Below are 18323 nucleotides of genomic sequence, written 5' to 3' on the forward strand. Positions count from 1 at the left end.
AACAAAAGGAATAAACGAAGAAATCAAACGAGAGTAAATATCGCGTGGCTTTTACCCGAGTCGACGATGCAGTAGCGGTATTGTCTCTGGAGTGTAGTCCTCATAAGAGTCAACAATGCTTTCATCACAGAAACTCTTACATGCAAAACACTGTATATGTTATAAATCTTCCACGAAATTCACCTCCATCACAGTGTAACTGATGATAATAAAAAAACTTGTATCAATGCAACCTGTTTTTAGCTTTGTCTTATAAATATAACTAGCTTGTTTGTTACCGAATCAAACAAAATGTATTTTAAACTTTACAAGTATCGATATGCTAGCTTAATAGTGAGTACTTAAAGCTATCATATTTGTATATATTCATAGTGATAAAGTTAGGTGTATTATTACATGTGATTGTGACATGATGTTACTACATGCACCGCGCTTCTTTCTTTCCGCTCGTCTCAGGTAAATGCTTCTCCCAGCAGAGCCGGTCAGCATCGCGCGTTCACGTATTACACTAAACTAGATGATTATATTTTATTTTATTTCATTTTTTATGAATATATTTATATTTTCATTTTAAAAAATGCTATTTACACTAATTGACACAGACCGGTTACACCACATTGACATTTTTGCAATTATCTCCCAAATATTCTTTCAAAATGAAATAAAAACAGAAATTTTAGACTTGTTCCTCAAAAAAGAGAATGTATGCAAGTAATCTGCAAATTTATTTTGAAATGTTACCCCTTTTACATTAAATGAACCATACGGACACAAAATAATTAACGTCACGTCATTGACCCAGAAAACTTTACCTGGGTTTTCATAGACTGGGTCATGTTTGGCCAACAATATACACAGCATGCATTTACAAATCAGAAACATGTTGTAGCGTGGGCTGTCACGATTATGAAATTTGGCTGAATTATTTAATAAATTGTGTTGATTATGACAATTAAATGCCTGTTTTAGGGCTTTGCCGATTATGACGATTAATTGCCTGTCTTATGGCTTTGACGTTTGATTCTCATAATTTTTTTTGTTTGTTCGTGAAATAATTTTTACACATTGTTGTGAAAATTCTTCATTAGAAATAAATACAATAAAGTGTCGGAAAAATAACTAAAAATAAAAATGCAATCAAAACAAACTGACTATAACTCAATAGGCTTTAAATAGAGGCTAATCCTACTAAGAACATATTAGTACTGGACCACATGTCTGTAGTGGCTGCAAAAAAATAAATTCCTTATAGATCTCTAAGAATAGCATCTTTCACTTCCCTACATTTGGAATTGCCGTTTTCGAAATGTATGTTTTACCTGGCAATTCATATTGCTTATCAAAGTTTTCCAGTATTTCTTTAAATGCTGTTTTTTCCACTGTATTAAATGGATTTGCAATCTATCGCTTTACACTGTAAGTTAAGGAGCACCATCTGATACTGTCTCATTTATACAGGCGCTGCAGCTCCCCCTTGTGTTTTTTAGATAGATATGCAATCATTGTGGTGATATGAAATCACTGCAATGAGGTCAAACAATCGCGATGAAACGATTATTTAATCATTGTGACAGCCCTTGTTGTAGCTAGGAGATAACAAAATTAAAGATATTTTTTGTTTTTTGTATTGCTAAGAATCAGTCAAGGACATACAGAAAAGATGCATCTCTTTTTTTTAACAGATGAGCTGAAGACCCTGATGTTTTTTGAGGGTTGTCCTCCTCAGCTGGGCTGCACTATCAAACTCCGCGGTGCTTCCGAATATGAGCTGGCACGGGTGAAAGAGATCATCATCTTTATGGTGTGTGTGGCTTACCACTTACAGCTGGAGATCTCCTTCCTCATGGATGAATTTGCAATGCCTCCCAGCCTGACTGAAAGCTCTTCCTTCCCATGCCTGCTGGAAAGTACCACTTTGGAGGAAGAGGAGGAGACTGTCAGGGGAAGAGATAGCCTGGACAATGATGATTCTACGCTAGAAAACCTCATCCTCGCCTCAGAAGTGGACTTTGAACCGGGGCTTCAGGAGGTTATTAAAGTTCACAGTAGGCAGCACTCTGAATCTTCTCTTAAAGATCGAGAAAGCCCCAGAATTAATAAAGATGGCTCCGTTATTTCGTTCTACGGAGGAGAGGAGGCGATGATGAAGACCTCCACGCCTGTTTCCTCCTCTTTAAGTGTTGTTCCCCAACCAGTGTCGCCACCTTTTTTAATTTCAGCCTTGAAAGAGATGTCAGAGGAAGCGCACAAACAGTCAGGTGAGGAGGTGAAGAACAAAGATCCGGAACAAACTCTGGTGCATCATGACAGCACAGGCTCCGACACTTCCCTTCCACCGTCTCGGCTCTTCAGGGACCCGTTGCAGGATGACACTGACCTGTTTGTGACCGAGCATGTGGCTTCTTCAGATGATCGACTCAAATCCATCTCCACTTTATTTAAACAGGAGCTAAAGGACATTATCCTCTGCATCTCGCCGTTTATTACGTTTCGGGAGCCGTACTTGCTCACGTCGGCTGGACTGCGTTGTCCTAGCCGGGACTATTTTCCGGAGCAGGTTTATCTCTCTCCTCTACTGAATAAAGATTCGAAGGAGCTGGATGGCCGGCGCAAGAGGCAGCTGCTTAAAGAGTCCGGCCCGAGTTCTGGGAGTCTGACCAACGGCACTGTCTCGCACCAGCGAACCATCCAGATCTTGCCCTGCCACAGACTTATGAGCACCCGCATAGCAGAGCATCTGAGCAGCAGTCAAGATCTGGCACGGATGCTGGCTGACTACCGCGCTCAAGGAGGACGCATTCGGCAGAGGGAAGAAATGCAGTTCAGGGAAGCACCGCCCGCTAAGGCACCCATAAAGTCGGACAGTGAAGAAGATAAAGGGGCGGGACAGAATGAAATGTCATGGGCTAGTAAGGTGAGGGGTCACTTTCATTGATTATTAATTAGGGATGGACGATATCATAACATTTGTAATAAACTGGTATAAATTCTGCCCAAAACAAGAATTAGTCATCTTGTGATAATATAGACTGGTTAAATTATGTGCAAAAGCCATTCACAGTTCATGCGCAGACGGATTATAAGCACAAGTATAAAATAACTGGATCTCTGATGATGGGACTCGGGATGCCACCACTTGCGTTTTGGGTCCTGGGTCCTTTGAGGCAACACGTCGACTTTGGTTGCAAAGTTCGCAGCTTGATCTGTTGAACTCCTTCCTTTATGGAAATTAAGTTTTTTGTGGTAAAAGTGTAGTAACCATGTTTTTTTTTTGGTGTATTATTCTAATTTGATTCAATTAAATTTTTATAGTGTTTATACTATTAAAAAAACAATTTATTCTCAACAATTCAATTGTGATATGTCGAGTTGCTTTTGAAACTTGATGAAACTGAAATTTTAAATGAAATGCAAAATTTGTAACAATTTGCTACTTATGTTCAAAGTGAAATATTACTGAAGTATTTTTACATTTGTTCAAAATTCCACCTGGTATTGATAGACCACACTTGTGAGTTATTGACCACAGCAAAAATATATCTCTGTCTAAAACATTATCTATACAAGTTTTTCTGAAAATAGTACTTTCACCCCTGCTCTCCTCCAACTATGTTGCGTCACCTGCTGTTTCCCCCCACTACGCTTGTCAGCGGGACACAACAGCTGAGACCTATCAGACTTTTAAAAATAATTATGCGGCCAGATACAGTGAGGAAAATAAGTATTTCAACACCCTGCTATTTTGCAAGTTCTCCCACTTAGAAATCAGGGAGGGGTCTCAAATTGTCATCGTAGGTGCATGTACAGTGTGAGAGACATAATCTAAAAAAAATCCAGAAATCACAATGTATGATTTTTTTAACTATTTATTTGTATGATACAGCTGCAAATAAGTATTTGAACACCTGTCTATCAGCCAGAATTCTGACCCTCATAGACCTGTTAGTCTGCCTTTAAAATGTCCACCTCCACTGAATTTATTATCCTAGATGCACCTGTTTGGGGTCGTTAGCTGCATAAAGACACCTGTCCACCCCATACAATCAGTAAGAATCCAACTACTAACATGGCCAAGACCAAAGAGCTGTCCAAAGACACTAGAGACAAAATTTTACAATTAAGCCCAACAGCTTCTTAACAATGAATCAAGGGCAGCCCTCCTGCCGTAAACTCTCTAAATCTTTATTCTGAAATTTTAAAGTCAACTTGTGTGTTTACGCCAACCTTAAGGGAATATTCCAAGAAAAATCCAGATAATTTACTCACCAACATGTCATCCAAAATGTTGATGTCTTTCTTTGTTCAGTCGAGAAGAAATTATGTTTTTTGAGGAAAACATTGCAGGATTTTTCTCATTTTAATGGACTTTAATAGACACCAACAATTAACACTTAACTCAACACGTAACAGTTTTTTTTAAACGAAGTTTCAAAGGACTATAAACGATCCCAAACGAGGCATAAGTGTCTTATCTAGCAAAACGATTGTCATTTTTGACAAGAAAAATAAGAAATATACACTTTTAAAGCACAAGTTCTCGTCTAGATCTGGTCGTGATGCCCCAGGTGACCCCACGCAATACGTCATGACGTCAAGAGGTCACAGAAGACGAACGTGAAACTCCGCCCCAGTGTTAAAAAGTGTGTTGAAAGAGGACCGTTCCGACGTTGTTGTATGTCAACTGATACTAATTAATGTCTTTGGTCAGTTTATTGTTTAAAATAGTCCGCAAATGTGCGTTTTATATATGTAACATGTGACCTCCCTACGTCACTACGCATTTACGTGAGGTCGCACTGGACCGGACCTAGACGAAAAGTTGTGGTTTAAAACTGCATATTTTTTATTTTTATTGTCAAAAATTACAATTGTTTCGCTAGATAAGACGCCTCGTTTGGGATCGTTTAGAGTTCTTTGAAACCCTGTTTAAAAAAACTGTTAAGTGTTGAGTTAAGTATTAAGTGTTGGGCTCTATTAAAGTCCATTAAAATGAGAAAAATCCTGCAATGTTTTCCTCAAAAAACATAATTTCTTCTCGACTGAACAAAGAAAGACATCAACATTTTGGATCACATGGTGGTGAGTAAATTATCTGAATTTTTCTTTTAAGAAAATGGAATATTCCTTTAAGGTAATGGTTCTGTATTAATATCATCATTCATATAGTTATCAGGATAAATTAATGAATACATCAGGATACATTTTAAAGTCCATATCACCCATCCCTATTATTAATATACAATGTTTTTTGTAACTGTAAACATGTACAGTACAACATGGTTTTATGTTTCAGTTGGACTGCCTAAATCCAATCAATCATCAGCGACTCTGTGTGCTATTCAGTAGCTCATCTGCACAGTCTAACAACGCACCAAACCCCTGCGTCAGCCCATGGTAAACTCTCAACAGGCTTACATTGTAACCATGTTTTCTCCACTTTAGAGTTATGTCTTAATATCATATTGCTGAATGTATTTTGAATAGGGCTGTGACGGATCACAAAACTCACGGTTCGGATCACACTACTGGTTTTGAGGCACATATCTGATAATTTTTCGGATCAGCAAAAAAAAGAGTGGAAAAATCTAATAACAAATAAAGAAATTACACTCATTTATAAAAAAGAACAAAGTTGCACATTAAGTAAGGTCTAAAATTAGCATTAGGTACATAAATTGAATTAAATGAATAATAACACTCTTTATTGTACAAATTAATTATTATTATTTTAGAGCCACAGAAGTGATTTTCTCTTGGTCTTGGGTTGTTTAATTAACATTAATGACACAGACTTAAGGAGGTTAATTGAGGTTACTGTCTCTTTAAGACCAAATAAGCAGAATAGTTTCGGACTCTATAATTCACTTAATACATAAACAAATGTATGTATGTGCCTTGTCAAGGACAGAAAGATTTTATGTTGGCTTACTTTCTTGAAGTATGTATATACACTACTGAGGGCACTTAAACGCGTGCACACACACAGGCGAATTCCAAACGGTGCTTCAGGAAGAAAATGCAGCATAAACTGTCGCTTTGCTTCACATAAAAGCGTTACGTTGTTTTTCATTGCTCTATTCAGCCAATGTATGTTAATGGACTACAGTATGAGACACAGTAGCGCAACTCTCTCTACAGTTTACTCATGAGGAGTTCTGATCTTTGAAGGATGATCTGACTGGAGCTGGACCAGACGCATACCACATGTGCGAACAGAAATCTGCTCACTTAACGCCTTTTTGCGGTTACATTGATTGTTTTAAATCACTTGAATGTTAACATTTGCAAGCCTTTGAAACACGTGCAAATGATAAACTTTCCCTATTTAAATTTGCATATTAATCCGCGAATCGAATGCGAGCCGAACCGTGGGTTGTGATCCGTACGGATCAACATGCGATCCGTCACAGCACTAATTTTGTAAATTCAAACAAGGCTTTTATTAATGTCTGATTTGTATTTACAGGATTGTAACAATGGAGTTTTATGGGAAGAATGATCTGACTCTTGGTGTGTTTTTGGAGAGATACTGTTTTAGGTAATCTATTAACATGTACATCTGTTACGAATGTGACCTTGTCTGTGAAATCCAGGCTAAAGTCTCAAAATTTAATTATGAGACCCTAAGCATCAAATTTCGATTTGATTTCGGCCATTGTTTTCACTTGAGTTTTTATCTTTTACGTGGCCTCACTCATGAAAGATATCAAGGTTTTATTGTCATGTAGTATGTAGGATGACTATGCTTTAATTCGTTTTTATTTTATGATGAAGTAATGTGTGTGTCATCTGTTTTGAACCCGGTACAGGCCCTCTTACCAGTGTCCAAGCATGTACTGCGAGACTCCCATGGTTCACCACGTTCGGCGTTTCGTGCATGGCAGCGGCTGTGTTCAGATTGTTCTGAAAGAACTGGACTCACCAGTTCCCGGCTACCAGCACACAATCCTTAACTACTCCTGGTGCCGTATCTGTAAACAGGTACCGGAGACATACCTGATGAGAATCTGTAAGATGATCATTTATAATCCGAGTAAAGCCTTCACGTGTGTTGTCTCTTTTAGGTAACTCCTGTTGTTCCTTTGTCCAATGACTCCTGGTCCATGTCCTTCGCCAAGTATCTAGAACTCCGTTTCTACGGGCATCAGTACACCCGTCGGGCCAACGCTGAGCCTTGTGGTCACTCCATCCATAAGGACTACCACCAGTATTTCTCCTACAACCAAATGGTGGCTTCCTTCAGGTGGGCGTCCTTACAGTATGGATCTTGTATAATTCGTGGAGTTGTCAAACTTAGTTTCGTACTCTTCTATCATCTGTAGCTACATCCCCGTGAGGCTACTGGAGATATGTCTGCCTTCTCCGAAAATTATGATTAGGAACCAGGGACCCTCCAAAGCAAGCTTACAGCAGGACCTCAAAGACTTTTCCCAGAAGTAAGATTCTTCACCGAATTTGTCTCGCAATTTCTCTCGATCTCAACTAAAAGATCTGTGCACTTGGTTCTTCATCTTCTGTAGGGTGTCTCAGGTGTACATGGCCATAGATGACCGTCTGACCTCCTTAAAAACAGATACCTTCAGCAAGACCAGAGAGGAAAAAATGGAGGATATGTTTGCACAGAAAGATGTAGGTTTCTTTCCACAACACACACTTACAATCCATTTTACAATTGCATGCTTAATGAATGTATTTATCAGGGAGCAACAAGGTTGGTTTCATTTATTTATTTTAATCTTTGACATGGTCTTATCAAGGTTACATTTTCACAGAATGTTCTTTACATTATGCCAGATGATTATATGTAGAAAACAATAGATCATACAATATAAATGTAGTTGGGTTTTCACAGAGTTGAGATTTGAGAAGTAATTAAATGACCAATGTCCAGTTACTCTATGTATATTTGACCGTTTCAGATGGAGGAATCTGAGCTATGTGGTTGGATAGAGAAGCAACAGATGCGTCTCCAGGCCACTACTGTGGACTCTCCACAACAACTCCAGGTTGTTCAGGAGTCAGTGGTGGCCAAAAAGCAGAGCTTGTGTGAGACGCTACAGTCCTGGAACAACAGGTGAGGAATGCATTCATACGGCCAGATAGAGGAAACTAAACATCTGAGAGCCGAACGGTACAGACATGTTTTATCTGATCACCAGACTTCAGGACTTGTTCCAGCAAGAGAAGGGCAGAAAGCGAATGTCTGTTCCTCCCAGTCCTGGCAGGCACAGACAGACGGCATCAGATGAGAGCAAGGTCAGTAAAAATCACTGTTATGTATTTTAATACAGTCTGGGATCTCTTAAAGGGATAAAGGGGTCACCCAAAAAGGAAAATAATTTCATTAATGACTCACCCTCAGGTCGTTCCAAACTCGTAAGACCTCCGTTCATCTTCAGAACACAGTTTAAGATGTTTTATATTTAGTCCGAGAGCTTGTTGACCCTTCATTGAAAATCTATGTATGGTATACTGTCCATGTCCAGAAACGTAATAAAAACATCAAAGTAGTCCATGTGACATCAGTGGGTCAGTTAGAATGTGTTGAAGCTTTGAAAATACATTTTGGTCCAAAAATAACAAAAATTAAGACTTTATTTAGCATTGTCTTCTCTTCCACGTCTGTTGTGAAGCGCATGCGGAGACTAAAGTCACGTGACGTGGATGACGTACTGGTGCGCCCCAGTTGTTGTTGTTGTTTTTTGTGCACCCGGGCTTCGTTTAAAGTCTGAGGGAGACGCACGCTGTAAGTTTGGAAAAAAAATTTCGTAAACATGTTTGAGGATAACACATCATCCGCGTCACTGCAGTCACGTGACTTTAGTCTCGCGCATGCGCTTCACAACAGACGCAGAAGAGAAGACAATGCTGAATACAGTCATAATTTTTGTTATTTTTGGACCAAAATGTATTTTTGATGCTTCAACACATTCTAACTGACCCACCGATGTCACGTGGACTACTTTGATGATGTTTTTATTACCTTTCTGAACATGGACAGTATACCGCACGTAGATTTGCAATGAATGGTCAACAAGCTTTCAAACTAAATATGAAACATCTTAAACTGAGTTCTGAAGATGAACGGAGGTCTTACGAGTTTGGAACGACATGAGGATGAGTCATTAATGACATTATTTTCATTTTTGGGGGAATTATCCCTTTAAGGAAAAGGTACAGGTTTAAGGGAAGCCCTGTTTATGTAGGCCTGATAACCAAAAGATTTTGGGTTTGAACCATGCAAGAGGTGGTCCATGATCCACCTTTGTTTACTTCAGGTATCTTGCACTTTGAAAAAAATGACTAAATGAATTTTTTTGTTTTTATTAAAAGACAAGTGCTTTGGAGTCCTCCCCTCGTAACCCCTCCCCTGTTGTCCCAAATGGAGAAAAAGGTGAGTTTATTAGTTCAGCATCTACCTATAAAGAATAGCCTTGCTTTACTCTAAATCGATGCATTGGCCTGTGTTTGACTCGCAGAGGACCGTCACCTCAACACATTCCCATCAAGTTCAGGTTCATCATCATTACTGCAGTTGCCATCTCCAGCCGAACAGGCTTCGGACCTCATCACAAGTGGACCCTCTTTTCCCGACCAGGATTCGACCAGCATCACAGAGGGTAAGAGACCAAACTTCCCAAGCTCCTTGTGTTTAATATCTAGCCTTTCTCACTTCATCTCTACTGTTTTTTTACTTAGATATGTTTGACGGACATTTACTCGGTTCCAATGACAGTCAAGTCAAAGAAAAGTCCATGACCATGAAAACCATCCTGGCCAACCTGTTGCCAGGCAACAGCTACAATCCCATTCCTTTTCCTTTGTAAGGCTGTTTTCATATTACTGCTTACAATGAGCAAGCCCAAATGCAAGTCTTAGGCTAATACACGTCTCGCTTTTTCTTGATATGTTAGTGACCCAGACAAGCATTACTTGATGTACGAGCATGAGAGAGTTCCTATAGCTGTGTGTGAGAGAGAGCCCAGCTCCATCATTGCTTTTGCACTCAGGTAACTGCTTGTACAGTTTTGTGATGTAAATAATCAATTTACTGTCACACATTTACATACTGGAATATTGTAAAGGCGTGTTTAAACAGAAAGAAGCTTAAATAGAGCATTTCAGTATGACTTTTTTTTTTAAATCATAAAAGTGTATTCTAGCAAACACAAAAATACAATTATTTCTTCATAATAACAACAATATTACTCTTTAAACATTTCTGAATGATTCTACATCTGTTTTCCAGCTGCAAGGAGTATAAGACCGCTCTTGATGAGCTCACAAAGACGACGGCAAAGCCTGGAGTTGATGACACACCTCCAGCCAATAGTACTGCCAGCATTCAATTCTTTAGATACTTGGCTATGTATGTATATTTATACAAGCTGATTTCTATTGGTGTCTATAGTACTGGAGAAAATAAAGTGAAGAACAGCCCAGCCAAACTCAATGAGAGCAGCACATCACAACTGGGCCGCAGCAGCATAGACACTGACCCCCTGAGTAAGATGTTAAATCTATTGGTCTGACACACCTTATAAATACGGTACTTTAGATCATAGGCTTGGTTTAATATTTAAATGCTTATGAAAAGTGTTGTTTATATTTTGCAGAGGAACCTGAAAGTGGAGACAAACAGAAAAAGCAGATAGGAAATCCACACATTGAGCTGCGTGAGTATCATGCTAACATCACAGGCTGAAACAATCACCTTTTGTTTTTTGTTTTATGTTGAACATTTGATATTTGTGACCCTGGACCACAGAACCAGTCATTTTTTATTGAGATGTTTACATATATTAATGAAAAAATAAGCTTTCCATTAATGTATGGTTTGTTAGGATAGGACAACTACTGTATTTGACAACTAATATAAATATTGAGAAAATCGCCTTTAAAGTGGCCCAAATTAAGTCCTTAGCAACACATATTACTAATGATAAATAATTTTTTTATATATCTACAATAGGAAACTTACAAAATATCTTCATGGAACATGATCTTTACTTATTATCCTAATCATTTTTGGCATTAAAATATATACCCGTGCTACTTATGACTGGTTTTGTGGTTCAGGCCAGGGTCACATTTGTACCCTTTGAGTCTTATCAACGACTTACATTTAAAATCGTAGAATAATTACACCTGATTTAGATAATATTGGACTCTTATATGTACAGTGAGTGGAGTCCAAAAGTCAGCTTTTGTTTTGCATTTTTACTAATTTTTCTTAAAGGAAAACACCACAGTTTTCAATATTTTACTAGGTTCTTACCTCAACTTAGACTAATTAATACATACCTATCTTTTTTTCAATGCATGCACTTAGTCTTTGTACAGCGCATTGTGAATGTGTTAGCATTTAGCCTAGCCCCATTCATTCCTTAGGATCCAAACAGGGATGAATTTAGAAGCCACCAAACACTTCCATGTTTTCCCTATTTACAGATTGTTACATGAGTAGTTACACGAGTAATTATGGTGGCACAAAATAAAATGTAGCAATTTTTTTTAAGTGGATAAAAAATCAGAACTACACTCACCTAAAGGATTATTAGGAACGCCATACTAATACTGTGTTTGACCCCCTTTCGCCTTCAGAACTGCCTTAATTCTACGTGGCATTGATTAAACAAGGTGCTGAAAGCATTCTTTAGAAATGTTGGCCCATATTGATAGGATAGCATCTTGCGGTTAATGGAGATTTGTGGGATGCACATCCAGGGCTCTATTGGGTTGAGATCTGGTGACTGTGGGGGTCATTTTAGTACAGTGAACTCATTGTCATGTTCAAGAAACCAATTTGAAATGATTCAAGCTTTGTGACATAGTGCATTATCCTGCTGAAAGTAGGCATCAGAGGATGGGTACATGGTGGTCATAAAGGGATGGACATGGTCAGAAACAATGCTCAGGTAGGCGGTGGCATTTAAACGATGCCCAATTGGCACTTAGGGGCCTAAAGTGTGCCAAGAAAACATTCCCCACATCATTACACCACCACCAGCCTGCACAGACTCTACCATCTGAATGTCTCAACAGAAATCGAGACTTATCAGACCAGGCAACATTTTTCCAGTCTTCAACTGTCCAGTTTTGGTGAGCTCGTGCAAATTGTAGCCTCTTTTTCCTATTTGTAGTGGAGATGAGTGGTACCCTGTGGGGTCTTTTGCTGTTGTAGCCTATCCACCTTAAGGTTGTGCGTGTTGTGGCTTCACAAATGCTTTGCTGCATACCTCGGTTGTAACAAGTGGTTATTTCAGTCAAAGTTGCCCTTCTATCAGCTTGAATCAGTCGGCCCATTCTCCTCTGACCTCTAGCATCAACAAGGCATTTTCGCCCACAGGACTGCCACATACTGGATGTTTTTCCCTTTTCACACCATTCTTTGTAAACTCTAGAAATGGTTGTGCGTGAAAATCCCAGTAACTGAGCAGATTTGGAAATACTCAGACCAGCCCGTCTGGCACCAACAACCATGCCATGCTCAAAATTAAGTGCACGCATTAAAAAAAGATAGGTATGTATTAATTTGTCTAAGTTGTTAAGAACATAGTAAAATATTGAAAAACGGTGGTGTTTTCCTTTAAGGAACAGAGAAATCATCATGATTTTTTTTAGTACTTGGTGTGTATGTATTTGCTCATGGATTGTGTTAAATATTTGATTTGAAAATCTGTTATTATGCAGAGTTCTCAGACGCAAATGCCAAGTTTTACTGCAGGATCTACTATGCAGAAGAGTTTCATAATATGAGAGAGGAGATCATGGAGAGCTCAGAGGAAAACTTTGTGCGCTCACTTTCACGCTGTGTTAACTGGCAGGCTCGTGGGGGAAAGTCCGGGGCAGTTTTCTATGCTACCGAAGATGCCACTTAATCTGAGTTGTTTCTTTAAAATAATTTTTTAAGAAATAGTTAAGGTAGTAGTTCATCATGTGCTTTTTCCTCAGATGATCGGTTTATTTTGAAGCAGATGCCCAGATTAGAGGTCCAGTCCTTCTTAGACTTTGCACCCCATTATTTCACTTACATCACAGGAGCGGCTCAACAGAAGGTAACAAGCTGATAAACAAAAGGCTTTTATATTTGGTATAGTTTCCACTGAATAAAGACCATATAAAAACATACTATTACAAACTATCGACATACTTTTTATGTACTATTTATTTTTTTAATATAAAAATTCTTTGTTTTGCATGTTACACAGCGGCCAACGGCACTTGCCAAGATTTTGGGAGTGTACCGTATCGGCTACAAGAACTCTCAGAACAACACAGAGAAGAAACTGGATTTGTTAGTGATGGAAAACCTTTTTTACGGTCGAAAGATGGCACAGGTACTCCTAATCTAAGTTATTTATTTTTTAAAGGGGTCATATGACGTTGCTAAAATACACATTATTTCCCACATGCCATACATTATGGTTGCTCCTCAATGCTCAGCCTTTCTGAAACACAATGATTGAACAGCTTTTAACACTCCAAAGACAAAATAAAACATAAAATCGCATTATATGACGCCTTTAAGTGTATAACTAACCTGCGCATCTACTGCTACAGACAAACTGCCTCCATTCTGTCTTACGTCTTCTGTGTTTTGGGATGGCACAGGTGTTCGATCTGAAGGGATCCCTTCGAAACAGAAACGTAAAGACGGATCAGGGAAAGGAGAGCTGTGAGGTGGTGCTTCTAGATGAGAACCTCCTGAAACTGGTGCATGATAATCCACTTTACATCCGCTCCCATTGCAAGGCCATTCTACGGGCTGCCATTCTGAGTGACGCCCACTTCCTGTCCAGTCACCTCATCATTGATTATTCCCTGCTGGTGGGCCGTGATGATGCCACAGATGAGCTGGTCGTGGGAATCATAGGTAAGAACAGCTCAGATTTCTTTAAAAAGTAGCTACAGGATTTCAGGAAGCTTGTTAAACTGTTGTGTGTTTTTTTTTAAGATTATATCCGGACTTTCACATGGGATAAAAAGCTGGAGATGGTGGTCAAGTCAACTGGGATTCTTGGAGGGCAAGGTACAGTTACAACCATAGACTGTAAACTAGATAGAAAAGCTTGTCCTGAACAAACTTTGTGTTGGCTTGAGAAAGCCTAGTCTGAGAGTAGAGTTGACGGTAGGTAGGTTGGTAGGTAGGTAGATAGGTAAATAGATCATGATGTATGATGTTAACATTCAACATTTAATGTCTGAATTAACATGAAGCTAGCATGATTTAATATGAAGATAGCATGATTTAGCATGAAGATAGAATGACTTGGCATGAAGATAGCATGATTTAACATGAAGCTAACATGATGCTGGCATGATTTAGCATGAAGATAGCATAATTTAGCATGAAGCTGCATGATTTAACATGAAGATAGCATGACTTAGCATGGAGCTAGCATGATGCTGCCATGATTTAGCATGAAGATAGCATGAAGCTGCATGATTAAACATAAAGCTAGCCTGATTTAACATGATTTTAGCATGATTTAGCATAAAGCTTACATGATGCTAATATGATTAAGCAAGAAGCTAACATAATGTTAAAATGTTTAACATGGTGCTAACATGATGCTAGCATGATTTAGCATAAAGATAGCATGAAGATAGCATGGTTTAGCATGAAGCTGCATGATTTAACATGAAGATAGCATGACTTAGCATGGAGCTAGCATGATGCTGGCATGATTTAGCATGAATATAGCATGAAGCTGCATGATTTAACATGATTTTAGCATGATTTAGCATAAAGCTTACATAATGCTAATATGATTTAGCAAGAAGCTAACATAATGTTAAATTTTTTTAACATGATGCTAACATGATTTAACATGATGCTAGCATGATTTAGCATGAAGATAGCATAACTTAGCATGAAGATAACATGATTTAGCATGAAGCTGCATGATTTAACATAAAGCTAGCGTGATTTAGCATGATTTTAGCATAAAGCTTACATGATGCTAATATGATTTAGCAAGAAGCTAACATAATGTAAACATTTTTAACATGATTCTAACATGATTTAACATGATGCTAGCATGATTTAACATGAAGCTCGTATGATTTAGCATGAAGCTAGCATGATTTAACATAAAGCTATTGTGATGTTAGCATGATTTAGCATGAATCTAACATGATTTAGCATGAAGCTAACATGATTTAGGATGAAGTTAGCATGATTTAGCATGCTAACATGATTTAGCATGGTGTTAGCATGATTTAGCATGAAGTTAGCATGATTTGCCATGAAGTTAGTAAGATTTAGCAAAAAGCTTTCTTATGCCAACATAAAAATATGTACGTAGTGTCTGTGACATCATCCATTGGTTTGTAAAGAGCTTTTTTGAAGCCAAAAGTAGGCAGTGCCTGCCATCACGGATAACCAAAAATGGGTAAAGAGGCGGGACGTGGGTGAAGCTGAGGTGTCTGGTTGCTGAAACCACACCCGCCTAGCTTGTTAAAGGTTCTTAATGGAACCATACAGCTAGACAAAGAATCTTTTAGGAACATTTATTTTAAAGATTGTACCTTTTATAAGTGGACCTAAATTAAAGCTGTTTCCTCCCTAGACATAAACCTCTCAGATCTTTTTTTAAATCGCTGTTCAAAGTGTCTGATCATCTTTTTGCACATTTTCATTCAATGACAGGTAAAATGCCCACGGTGGTGTCACCAGAGTTGTACCGCGCACGTTTCTGTGAGGCCATGGACAAATACTTTCTTATGGTCCCGGATCACTGGACGGGACTTGGACTGAATTGCTGATGGGCGTAAAGACAACAACTGGAAGCACATGCTGCTCTCTCGAGTTTCTTGGAGTGATTTAATGAAACTCTTAAAGACAACAATGTACCCACTGTTCACAATAATGTCAGAAGCAGCTATTTACGGTATGGTGGGATCAATGAAACTCAGCTGTTTACAGATAGACTGAGATGCCAAGACACAGGTCCAAGCACACCCACTGGAGAGACTAAACTGACATTCATAGCTTGAGACCTACGATAACAGTTGTTTATAACCTGTTAACCTAAACTGTGGAAAATGTAAAAGTTTGTCATAAATGTATAGAGATGTAAAAGATCATTAATTAAAGATTTATTAATATTACCCGGTATGTGTAATATACATTTTTTGTAAGATTTGTCTGCATCACAAAATAGAGTATTTGATACGCATTTAGGATCTTTTTATTTTGTATCCTGCTCCTGAATGTGTGTAGCAACTCATTACATTATGTGCAGTTATTACATTATAAGTAGTCATTATTATTGTAATGAAATGTTCATAGTGTAATCATTTTCTCAAAAAGTAATAAAGTCTTGAGCTCTTAATGTAATAAAAATGATTACATTATGAAAAATGTATTACATCATAAACTCACCAAAAATACTGTAATAAGTTTAAAGGGATAGTTCACTTTAAAATGAAAATTCTGTAATCATTTACTCATCCTCATGTTGTTCTAAACCTGTATGAATTTCTTTTTTTCTGATGAACACAAAAGAAGATATTTTGAGAAATGATGGTAAACACACAGCAGATACAAATATTTTGAAAGTATTGTGATAAATGAAGAAAATATTTTGATAACTGATGGTAAGCACACAGTTCACGGTACCTATTAAATTTCATCATATTTTTATTCCTTCTTGACTTTCACTAAGCATAATCATTGATGGATGCCAAATCTCTCCCTAGGAACTGTTTAGCGAGACCTAAATCTCAATTTCAGAACATTGTAAAGACGTGGGTGGCCTCGTTTCCCTCATGGCTTGGACTGTAATCATTGGATAATGCCAATTCACTCCCTAGTAACCTCCCCGGGTATGCTAGCAACAGCCTAGCAACCGCATAGCAACTGTAGGGCAACCACCACAAGTACCCTACAACAACATAGCAATAGCCTAGCAATCACCCTGGGTATCCTAACTACTGCATGGCAACCACCCTAGCAACCTTTTCTGAATCAGAAAGTGTGTGTGCCCTTTTAATTCATGTTTACAAACAGAACCTCGCAAGTTTTCCCACGGCACCAGAAAATGGTACATTGGCTTATTTATATTTAAAAAGTAAAGACAAAAACGACCACAGTAAGAAATGTGAAAACGGATTAAAAATTTATTACAAAAAAACTCAGTTTTTTCAGGTGAGACTGAGGATCTGGGAAAAGAAACTACTAAAATTTGTGAGCAACCGGCAAAACAACACACAAAGTCAATTATGGTTTTAAATGTATGGGCTTGAATGGTATGAATCCAAAAGCATGGTCGCAAATAATGAGCGTCACCGTCCCGTATATGGGACACCTAAGTTTACTTCAATATTGTTCAGGTAAATGTTAATCTATCATGACAAACTATATATTGTTGGAAAGGTCTAAGCCTCTAGAATACGTATTTCAACAGTGTGTTATAAAATAAACTATGTAGGGAGAGTAATTGGTTCATTTATGAAGAGAGTGTGCCTCAAAACATTTATATCCTGCTAAATGTCACTGTCTCGCCAGCGAGGCGCCTATACGTTTACTTCAGTGTTTTCCATGTAAATTCTTATCCAATCCTGACAAACTATATATTGTTTGAAAGCTCTAAGGGTGTAGTTTCCATTTATCATCAGAATTTTGGGAAAGAAATGACATAGTGAGAGCCAATTTCTAAAATGGCACAGGTCCACAGGTGGGCCCATGTTGTTATTATATATTGGTAACACGAATACCCTATCTAAACCTAAAATATCTTGACAAACTATATATCATTGGAAAGCTCTGAGAGTGTAGTTTTCATATTTTATCATCATTTTGGAGAAATTATGACAGAGTGAGAGTCAGTTTGTAAAATGTCACCGGGCCACAGGTGGACCCAGTTTGTTTTTACATATGTATAGCACTAATACCCTATTCCAAACCTAAACAAACTATATATCATTGGAAAGCTCTAAGAGTGTAGTTATTTTATATCTTCACCATTTTGAGAAAAGTGACGTAGTGAGAGTCAGTTTCAAAAAGGTCAAGTGCCCACATGTAGGCCCAATATGTTTTACATTTTTCTAACACTAAACCCCCACCCTAAACCCCAAAAATCTTGATAAACTATATATCACTGGAAAGCTCTCAGAATGTAGTTTTCATATGTCAAAGTCATCTGATGATAGAAATAATGTAGTGACAGTTTTTTGTTACACCCCCCCCCATAGGAATGCATATTAATTTTCTATATTTATAACACTATATCCTAGTATAAATCCTCAAAAATATAGACAAACTATATATCATTGGAAAGCCCTAAGAATGTAGTTTTCATATTTCAAAATGTTTT

At 38.0% G+C, this 18323-nt stretch overlaps 1 protein-coding gene across 13 annotated transcripts in view; it reads left to right on the forward strand.

Annotated features, from left to right (window-relative positions):
* Nucleotides 1-16116, forward strand: part of pikfyve (phosphoinositide kinase, FYVE finger containing) — a 42519-nt gene extending 26403 nt beyond the window's left edge. For all 13 annotated transcript variants that reach the window (XM_073855235.1, XM_073855239.1, XM_073855246.1 and 10 more), the window contains 21 exons: nucleotides 1683-2914; nucleotides 5294-5394; nucleotides 6467-6538; nucleotides 6810-6981; nucleotides 7065-7243; nucleotides 7323-7436; nucleotides 7521-7629; nucleotides 7920-8074; nucleotides 8160-8256; nucleotides 9334-9394; nucleotides 9480-9620; nucleotides 9700-9823; nucleotides 9915-10010; nucleotides 10250-10506; nucleotides 10617-10676; nucleotides 12694-12868; nucleotides 12953-13058; nucleotides 13212-13340; nucleotides 13615-13876; nucleotides 13958-14032; nucleotides 15656-16116. In XM_073855235.1, the coding sequence (XP_073711336.1) occupies nucleotides 1683-2914; nucleotides 5294-5394; nucleotides 6467-6538; nucleotides 6810-6981; nucleotides 7065-7243; nucleotides 7323-7436; nucleotides 7521-7629; nucleotides 7920-8074; nucleotides 8160-8256; nucleotides 9334-9394; nucleotides 9480-9620; nucleotides 9700-9823; nucleotides 9915-10010; nucleotides 10250-10506; nucleotides 10617-10676; nucleotides 12694-12868; nucleotides 12953-13058; nucleotides 13212-13340; nucleotides 13615-13876; nucleotides 13958-14032; nucleotides 15656-15771 (3833 nt within the window). In that variant the 3' untranslated portion in view covers nucleotides 15772-16116. The remainder of the gene's footprint in view (nucleotides 1-1682; nucleotides 2915-5293; nucleotides 5395-6466; nucleotides 6539-6809; nucleotides 6982-7064; nucleotides 7244-7322; nucleotides 7437-7520; nucleotides 7630-7919; nucleotides 8075-8159; nucleotides 8257-9333; nucleotides 9395-9479; nucleotides 9621-9699; nucleotides 9824-9914; nucleotides 10011-10249; nucleotides 10507-10616; nucleotides 10677-12693; nucleotides 12869-12952; nucleotides 13059-13211; nucleotides 13341-13614; nucleotides 13877-13957; nucleotides 14033-15655) is intronic.
* The last annotated feature ends 2207 nt before the right edge of the window (nucleotides 16117-18323 follow it).

This window comes from Misgurnus anguillicaudatus, chromosome 17, assembly GCF_027580225.2.
Source record: "Misgurnus anguillicaudatus chromosome 17, ASM2758022v2, whole genome shotgun sequence".
NCBI lineage: Eukaryota > Metazoa > Chordata > Actinopteri > Cypriniformes > Cobitidae > Misgurnus > Misgurnus anguillicaudatus.